The 9,768-nt window shown below is 42.2% G+C and overlaps 1 protein-coding gene across 1 annotated transcript in view; it reads left to right on the top strand.

Moving 5' to 3' along the window:
* The first annotated feature begins 406 nt into the window (after nt 1-406).
* The window catches only part of PINX1 (PIN2 (TERF1) interacting telomerase inhibitor 1), a 138,802-nt gene continuing 129,440 nt past the window's right edge, over nt 407-9,768 (top strand). The window contains exons 1-3 of the mRNA XM_073673887.1: nt 407-541; nt 3,121-3,230; nt 8,852-8,944. Of these exons, the coding sequence (XP_073529988.1) occupies nt 424-541; nt 3,121-3,230; nt 8,852-8,944 (321 nt within the window). The 5' untranslated portion in view covers nt 407-423. The remainder of the gene's footprint in view (nt 542-3,120; nt 3,231-8,851; nt 8,945-9,768) is intronic.

Here is a 9,768-nt window from a genome sequence, read left to right as displayed (position 1 = left end):
TTACGCTTTTTACTTACAAACATTGACATGAAATGTAAGCTATTGAATTTAATAGGGAAACTGCATGTAAATGGAAACTTTCTATTATTGCACGTTTTGCCATAGAAACACTTGTAAAAATGGCGGCACAATGCCTCAAAGGGCCACATAGCAACGCTCTAATAAAGAGGTGCCCACAGCGACCTATCACGCAGCAGCTTTCATTTTTCCACAGTATTCAAAACAAAAGCTAAACTCTGATTGGTCTTTCCCTTATAAGGCAAGAGCCGGGACTGACGGCGATCGCACTGCACACTACAACACGTGCTCAGTAGCGTTACGTCATCAACCCGATCTCCTCCTATTTCCGGCGGCCGCGTTGAGGTGTGGACTACAACAAAATGGCTCCCTAATAGCAGACAAATAGTGTATATAAGGATTTATATGATTCTACTGTTTTTCTCTTGTGACGTCACTTCCCTGCGACCAGCTGATCTTCACATTGACTGTCAGGAGCACCGGGATAGAGTTATACACCGGGTCATGGCGATGCTGGCAGAACGTGAGTGTCCTCCTAACCGTGCGACATTAACCCCCACTGTATCCTTGTGCTGGTCATAGAACCCCAATGTGAACAGCGCTCTGCAGCCCAGATTGATACATTGTAACAAACTTCCATTGTCTGCACCTGATACAACTGTAGCTAATGATGGCAGCACTAATGGTGTAAGAATGGGCACCAGGGTGTTGTCCTTCACTGACAGCAAGCAGAGGCTATGAGAAAGTGTCAGACCTCCCCCTTGTTGGCTGATTTCTGTGTTTTTGGTTGTTTTTTTCTCACCCGCCTCCAAGAACCTTTTTTTCTTTTTTCCATCCGCATTCGTACGGGGTCTTATTTGCTGTTTGTTGCGGGATGAATGACTCCGTTAATTTTCCCTGCTCGTGTCCTGACGCTTTTTTTTTATTATTTTAGCTTCCTAAAATCGTTTTGTGTTGCCGTTTTCTGAGACCGTAACTTTCCTTGTTTCATTTTTCCCATTAGTTTTATATTGATGCCATATTAGGGTCACAAAATGATTAATATTTTTTTCATTGAAGTGCAGTGATCAAAAAAATTGTCAATTTTTGGTGTTTGAGGTGTTTTTTTTTTTAGTTTTTTTTTATTTTCACAGATCATAACTTTCACAGATGCAGTGAAATGAAAAAAAAAATTGTTTTTCACTTTATCTTTGGAGTGGGTATTTTTTTTCTATATACATTATGTACATTATTTTATTTTTCATTGTGTGTGTGTGTGTGTGTGTGTGTGTGTGTATATATATATATATATATATATATATATATATATATATATATATATATATATATATATATATATATATATATTATATTTTAGTCCCTCTCTTGATCATTTAATTGCTTGTACTTTATACTGCGATATACTTTCAATGAGTGAAAAACGCTGTAAAACTTCTCAAAGTAGTGACATGCTCGATTGTGCAAAAAAACATGTAAAGCACAAATTACCAAGATGTGTGCATGAGATTTCTGATCTCATAGACTTTGCTGGTACTGTAAAACACAGCTAAAATTTGCATTAAAAAAAAAAAGCTGGAAAAAAAAAACCGCCTAGTGTGAACATACCTTTATAGAATGCTATTAATTCTACAGTGCTTTACAGACATTATGGGCAATGTCCCCATTGGGGCTCACAATTTACATTCCCTATCAGTATGTCTTTGGAGTGTGGGAGGAAACCGGAGAACACAGAGGAAATGCACAAAAACACGGGGTGAACATACAAACTCCTTGCAGATGTTGTCCTCTGTGGGGGGTTTCAATCCAGGACCCCAGTGCTGCAAGTCTGCAGTGCAGGATCGTCCGACTTAAAGTGGTTGTCTGGTCTAAAACCCTACGTGACTGCAGACTTGTGAATACTCACACCGCGCGCTGTTAGGATTCTCCGGTGTCAGCGCCGGGTACGATGGTCATGTGACTGCAGGTAAGCGATTTGCATACATGTAGTCACGTGCCGACTAGATGGGCGCGAGCTCACTCAGTGCAGGCGTATTGAGCGAGGCCGGAAACAGTCCCCAGCGCTGACACCGAAGAATCCTAACAGTGTGCAGTGTGAGTATTCACAAGTCTACAGTCACAGAGAGAGTGATTGCAGACTTGGCATTTTAGACCGGACAACCCCTTTAAATATCGCAGTCAGACATTGATTAAACTGCTACAATCCGAGCTCGCCCTGGTCGCTGCTGTTAATTGCCGACTGTATAGCACAGCTGGCACCTGGCATGTACGGAGCGGGCTCAGGAGCTGCTGTAATAGTAACACATAGCCGGCACCGCTGCAGTGATTGTGGTCGCTCCAGGAGAGGATGGTGATCCTGCAGTATCTCCGCGAACACCTCAGCACCGACAAAGACAAGAGATGAGTCCTGATGGAAATAACTTTTAAGTTTAGTTTTGATCCAGCACCAAAGAGAGAAACAGATAACGTCCAACCTTATCTTTATCAAGGACGTCTGTATAGGAAATATCCTGGTATAAAATTCATAAGGTCTCGGTATGGAGCCGCTGATTTATTTATTTTTTTTATATTGTCAACTCCTTTAATACCTGCGTCCTTAAAGGGATGTTTGGAAGTTATACCCTTTCTATAGTATAGGGGATAACTTCCCAATCATTGGGGGTCTGGCTGCCATGGCCCCCCATCCTCTCCCCACAATCCTGAAAAATTTAGACTTTGAAGAGCGACGGCTGTAAGGAGCGAAGGTCGATCACGTGCACCGTCACTCCATTGTGATGGGCGTCCCGGAGACCAGCTGAGCATGGTGCCTGGCCATCATTGGCGCTCCCATTCATAGCACATGGAGTGGTAGCGCATGTGATCAAACTTTGCTCCATACAGGTTTTCTGGGGACACGGCGGTCGGACCCCAGGGATTGCACAGTTATCCCCTATCTTATGGAGGATAACTTTCAGGCTTGACAATGCCGCTTTAAGAGCTTCAGTGGTTGAGTTCACCAAGTCTGTGGCGTCGGTAAGCCAAACCTCCCACTCCACGTTCACCCGTGATGGGTCACACCTGTATGTTGTATATTCTTACATCTGAATTGGTTGTTGTTTCCCGCAGCTCGCAGGAAGCAGAAGTGGTCGGTGGATCCCAGGAACAGTGCGTGGAGTAATGACGAAACCAAGTTTGGTCAGAAGATGCTGGAGAAGATGGGCTGGTCTAAGGGCAAGGTGCGGCTCCAGAGGGGCATCTGCTGTAGGGTTACCCTCCACTTACCAAATTATCACCTATCCGCTGCCGAGACCCGAGCGATCCCAGGAGGGCGCCACTCATTCTCTAAGGGAGATGGTGGTCCCAAACACCATGAATGGAGCGGTGACCACTACTCTCTTCTAACAAGGTGTTTCGGAGCCTCATTCTTGGGATTGGTGTTTATCCCAGCGGTCGGACCACCAGCAATCTGCAAGTTGTCACTTATACTGTGGATTATATAATAATGTGCTAAAATGGGCTTATTCCTTTAACCCCTCAACAACCATGCACCATCTTTCCATTGCTTGTAATGCAAGTACTAAGCGGGCAGTGATGTCAGGGATGTCTTTTAGCACTAAGGTTCCTGCAGTCTAGCCTGAGATTGGGTCTACGGCCGTCCCCTGGCCCAGTGCAGAAGACAGAAGCAGTTTATCATCGTGTCTGCCTTCTGCTTTGCCAGATGCATAACGCTCAGTGAGCTCTATGTTGTGAGCAGAAGCCTCAGTCACTGCCTCTGTAGGATCTGGTGACCACACGATCTGCGGGTCTCTACCAGACAGACAGACATGTGCACAGCATGGGGGTGTATGCTGCTGTAACCAAGGCTCCTTTGGATGAAAAATTGAAAACGCATACAGATAAAGTAGAAAAAAAATACATATATCATATATATTTATTAGGAAGGGGGTGGCTTTTTCATTATATATAGATAGATTGAGAGATTATATATATATTATCTATCTATAGATATATATATTAGTATGTATAGATAGAGAGAGATATTAGTATGTATTTTTTTTGTTTAAGATATAATGAAAAAAATCCACCTTCTCCCTCCAAAATATGAAAGAGATGCCAGTATTTTGTATGTAACACACTTTATTGCAGACATCACAAAAATATGTAGATGCACAGTACTGTGTAAAAGTTAAAAAGTTTGTCAGATGCGGAAAACGACGCTCATAAGTGAGAAACATTTAGAAATAGAGGTGTTGGACTCACACGTTGCGTTTTTGGTGCGCTTTATTTATGCAAATTAAATGCTGATTTTACAGTAACGTCAAAAGCTGTGAGATTTCAGAAATCTGCACACGATTGTTTCATTTATTTTGTTTGTTTGAATTTGAAAACTGCTGTTTTTTTTTTTTTTTAAATCTGCAGCATGTCCCTTCTGTCACCTTTTTTGCAGAATTTTTTCACCCATAGAAAACAATGAGTAAGTGCAAAAAAAAAAAAAGCAGCAAAAAACGTTATCAGTTTTTTTCTTCGTTTTTAGTGAAAAAAGCAGGTACAGCAGGATTTTTAACACATTTATTTTTGTGATTTTCTAAGTTTAAACCAAAATGTCTTGGGTTTCCTAACATGAGCCTGAATGTTAGTATTTGTACAGTTTAATTAAATAAAAGGTATCAACCACTGAGGACTCTCAAATCGAAATATTAAATTAGTGATATTTGTTAAAGTAAATAATACCAGACCAACTCAATACCCTACCGACTCATTGCCCTACCAATGTCTAGGTAACAGTGCCCTACCAACTCAATATCCTACCAATGTGTTGGGTAAACTATTCCCGACCAATTCAACTCCCCCCACTGTTTTTACATTTGCAATTGTGTATTTTTTCATGAACTTGTATAGACTTTTTTCTTCAAAACAGTCACTATTTTTTTCCAAACACAAAAATCTTTTTCCATGGAATAATTTGATCAAATTGCCCTTTTTTTCAAAAACGTTTTATGCTGTTACATAAATCTTGCATTGGTGGCCTAACACCTTGCTTTGTTCATGATTGTATGGTGGAAGCAAAGCTAAATTTTGGGATCCTGAAAAACGCAGTAAAAAAGCCAGAAAAACCTGCTTTTGTCTGCAGGCTTTTTTTTACTGCCAAGATATCAGGTTTTGGCTGCAGAAAAAAAGCAACGTGTGAACATAGACCTACTGGTTTATTTTTAAGAATTGATAAATTGCAAAGTTAATGAATAAATGAAAAATGTAAATCCCATCAGTGTCTGGTGACCGCCCGTCGCCCCCACCATCAGTGTCTGGTGACCGCCCGTCGCCCCCACCATCAGTGTCTGGTGACCGCCCGTCGCCCCCACCATCAGTGTCTGGTGACCGCCCGTCGCCCCCACCATCAGTGTCTGGTGACCGCCCGTCGCCCCCACCATCAGTGTCTGGTGACCGCCCGTCGCCCCCATCACTTCTTCTCGTCACTTGTACTCAGGTTATGAAGGATCTCAGCAGGAGGTTGTTCCAAACATCTTGGAGACCTGACCCCAGATCTTCTATGTATGAGGCTTGTGCGGATCCTTCTGTCTCCATGTGATCCCAGACAGACGGGATGATGTGAGATCAGAGCTCTGAGCGGCCGGGTCATCCCCTCCAGGACTCCTCGTTATTAATGACATTGGCTGGATGTTGGGGGTCGTTGTCTGCTGCAGAATAAATTTGGAGCCAATCAGACGCCTCCTGATGGTATTACATGATGGGTAAATATACATGTGGACAAAATTGTTGGTACCTTCTTGAAGTAAAAAAAAAACCCACAATGGTCACTGAAATCACTTGAAACTGACAACGGTAATTTTTCAATATATATTTACTGACTATCAATAGTGAGAATCACATTTTGCTTTTTTGATTTTGAATTTTGGTTCAGCAGAAAACTAAAAAAAAAAAAGCTGAACAAAAATGCTTCCCTTAACGTAATATTTTGTTGCATGACCTTTTGAGGCAATCACTGCAGACAAATGATTTCTGTGCCTCTCGGTGAGGCTTCTGCCCCCGTCCACAGGTATTTTGGCCACCTCCTCGTGAGCAGACGTCCCCTCTTGTCTCAGGTGTGAAGTCGTCTTCTCCAGACTGCAGGTCTCAGCTCCTTCTACAAATGTTCAGTAGGATTTAGATCAGGGCTCATAGAGGCCGCCTCAGCAGAGTCCCATGCTTTGCTCTTACCGTTCTTAGATATTTTTGTTGCGTTTTGGGTTATCCTGTTGGAGGACCTGTGACTCAGAATGAGCTTTATGACACTGGGCAGCACATTTCGCTCCAGAATGCCTCGATCGCGTTGAGATTTCATTGTTTCTTTCCCAGATTCAAGACCCCGTGACAGATGCAGCCCCAAAACATAACCAAGCTTCCTGCATGTTTCACAGTAGGTACAATGTTCTTTTTCGTTCCTTCATTTTTGCATCTATGAACATAGAGCTGATGGAACACCAAAAAGCTCATCTGTCCACAGGACGTTCTTCCGGAAGCTTTATGGCTCGTCAATTGCATTTTGGCAACTTCCAGTCTTGCTTTTTTTATGATTTAGCTTTCACCAGTGGTCTCCTCATTGGTCATCTTCTATGAAGTCCACTCTGGCCAAGATAGAGACAAGCGGTGCTATCTGACACCGATGGACCTTCACCTTGGACTTCACTTTCTATCTCTTTGGAAGTTGTTCTGGGCTCTTTGGTTTCCATTCGTATTATCTGCCTCTTCAATTTGTCATCAGTTTTCCTCTTGTTGCCGCATCTGGGGAGGTCGGCTACAGTCCCATAGACCTTACCCTACTGAATAAAATGTGCATCTGTAGTAACAGGAACATCCAGCTGTTTGGGGATGCGTCTTACAAACCTTACTTTTATTATGTGTGTCAAAAATTCTCTTATTTCAAGCAACAACTTTCTCCTTCGCTCCCTGTTCAGTGTTGTACACACAATGATAACAAACAGCACAGTGACTACTTTTTACACTTACAATAGGCAACTGTCTGATTCCAAGTTTGTAGACACCTGTGATGCGAAGTTACAGGACAATCCTTAGTTTAACTTTTTTTCTATGGTCAAATTATTTTCAATCTTTTCTAGGGATACCATCATTTTTGTCCAGACCATTTTTATTTTACATTTTTCTGTTGAACCACAATTTAAAAGCAATGTTTGATTCTTATTATTGATATTCACTAAATTTAAATTGAAAATTACTTTTGTCAGTTAAAAGTTATTTCAGTGACCATTGTGGGTTTTTCTTACTGTTACTGAAGGGTATCAACAATTTTTGTCTGTGTATATCTGCCTGTATTTATCAGCATTGATGACACCAAGAAATGGGCAAAGATTGGGACCATAGACGCAGTGGTCGGCCAAGGAAACTTAGTGCAGCAGATGAGACACATTGTGTGACTGTACATTTGAAAAAGGAAAAATGTCCAGCAGTGCTATCAACTCAGAACTGACAGCAGCAAGTGAAGCATGGTGGAGGCTTCTCCTGCAAGTGCGAGGCTGCATTTATACAGATGCAGTTTGGGATTTGGTCAGGATTAATGGTTGTACATATTGTATTCACGGAGAGGACTGGATCTTAAACCTTATTTATGAGGTCAGAAATGAGGGGGTTTAGAGCTGCCGATTACAAGACCCAACAGTCAGCGTCATATTAACCCCTTCACCACCTTGAGATTTTTCAGTTTTCGTTTTTTTGCTCTCCTTTCCAGAGCCATAACTTTTTTTTCTTTTTCCATCAATATTGTCATTTAAGGGCTTGTTTTTTGCGGGATGAGTTATACTTTTGAACATCACCATTGATTTTACCGTATAGTGCACTGGAAATGGAAATGGGGGGAAAAAATTCCAAGTGTGGTGAAATTGAAAAATAATGTGCAATTCCACAATTGTTTTTTTTTTGGGGGGGGGGGGGGGGGGTTTATTTACCATGTTCACTAAATGCTAAACTGACCTGGTAATGTGATTCCCCTGGACATTGAGTTCGCAGACGCCAAACATATATAGTTTCTATTTTATTTAAGTTGTGAAAAAAAAAATCCAAAGTTTGTAAGTAAAAAAAAAAAATGGCGCCATTTTTCCGAGACCTGTAGCATCTCCATTTTTCAAGATCTGGGGCCGGGTGAGGGCTTATTTTTTGTGCCCCGAGCTGACTGTTTTATTGATACCATCTTGGGGTAGATATACGATGTTTTGATTGCCCGTTATTGCATTTTATTGCAGTGTTGCGGCGACCAAAAAATCGTAATACTGGGGTTCTGATTTTTTTTCTCATTACGCAGTTTACTGATCGGATTAATCCTTTTTATATATTGATAGATCGGGCGATTCTGAACGCAGCGATACCAAATATGTGTATTTCTTTTTTTATTATGGTTTTATTTTGAATGGCGCGAAAGGGGGGTGATTTTGAACTTTTATGTTTTTTAATTTTTTCTTTTAATATATATAATTTTAATTTTACTTCAGTAGTCTCCTTGAAGCTGGGATCATCTGATCGCTTGTGCTACACATAGCGGTGCTTAAGCTCAGCTATATATAGCATAAATCATGATCTCCTATGAACGCCGGCCTCGGTCCGTCACCTGCGGCTGTTAGAGACACATGATGATCAGATCGGCCGTCATGTGCGGGGAAAGATGCGGGCTCCGTGCTGGAGCCTGCATCAAAGGCAGGGACATTACTGATGACGTATCTGTACGTTCAAGGTTGTAAAGGGGTTAAAAACGTTTGCAGTCACCAACTCCTTTTAGACCTTTCTGCATGAACACCTGCGACGGAAGAACTTCCCGCCGCTGAAGCTAATGTCATCTGTTCTTCATTTGCAGGGGCTCGGTGCTCAGGAGCAGGGATCCACCGAACACGTCAAGGTTCATGTCAAGAACAACACGCTGGGACTCGGAGCGGCCAGCAATCACGAGGTACTGGCCCCAGAGGAGCCCAAATAGATGGAGGACAGGATAAAAAGCAGCAGGCTGGTCTAGCGGTCATGTCAGTAGCCACCAGACCAGTGCCCTGTGCACCGCCTCCTGTTTGCCGGCCTCCCCAGTTCAATTTTTAATCTGGTCAGAAATCGGCTTAGAGGATGGTCATTGTACGTTTAACATTTCCTTTACACAAGTGAATATATAAAAACTTTGTAATTTATATTATTAGAGAAATCTGCTTCTTTCTCCACGTATGAGCCACTTCTCCTGATCTGTAGTATGATAAACTCTGAGCGATTGCTGGCACAGTGAGGGATCAGATTACATTCTATTAAAGTCGGCTGAAGTAGGAAGGAACAGGGCGAAGCAGACAAACAGATGGTGCAGTTTCTAGCGAGTTTATCGCAGAGATGGATTCCTATCTACTCTGCTCAGTACTGCTGTATAATGTCCTGCCATGCTGCTGCTATCTGGATTTACAGCTACACTGCTCAGTACTGCTGTATAATGTCCTCCACTCTGCTGCTATCTGCATTTACAGCTACACTGCTCAGTACTGCTGTATAATGTCCTCCACTCTGCTGCTATCTGGATTCACAAGTACACTGCTCAGTACTGCTGTATAATGTCCTCCACTCTGCTGCTATCTGGATTCACAGCTACACTGCTCAGTACTGCTGTATAATGTCCTCTATGCTGCTGCTATCTGGATTTACAGCTACACTGCTCAGTACTCCTGTATAATGTCCTCCACTCTGCTGCTATCTGCATTTACAGCTACACTGCTCAGTACTGCTGTATAATGTCCTCCACTCTGC

This window comes from Phyllobates terribilis, unplaced genomic scaffold, assembly GCF_046119375.1.
Source record: "Phyllobates terribilis strain yellow unplaced genomic scaffold, ASM4611937v1 Scaffold_3__8_contigs__length_932513732, whole genome shotgun sequence".
NCBI classification, from domain to species: Eukaryota; Metazoa; Chordata; class Amphibia; order Anura; family Dendrobatidae; genus Phyllobates; species Phyllobates terribilis.
The sequence above is the reverse complement of the archived record's forward strand: the minus strand, read 5'-3'. Positions and strand labels throughout refer to the sequence as shown.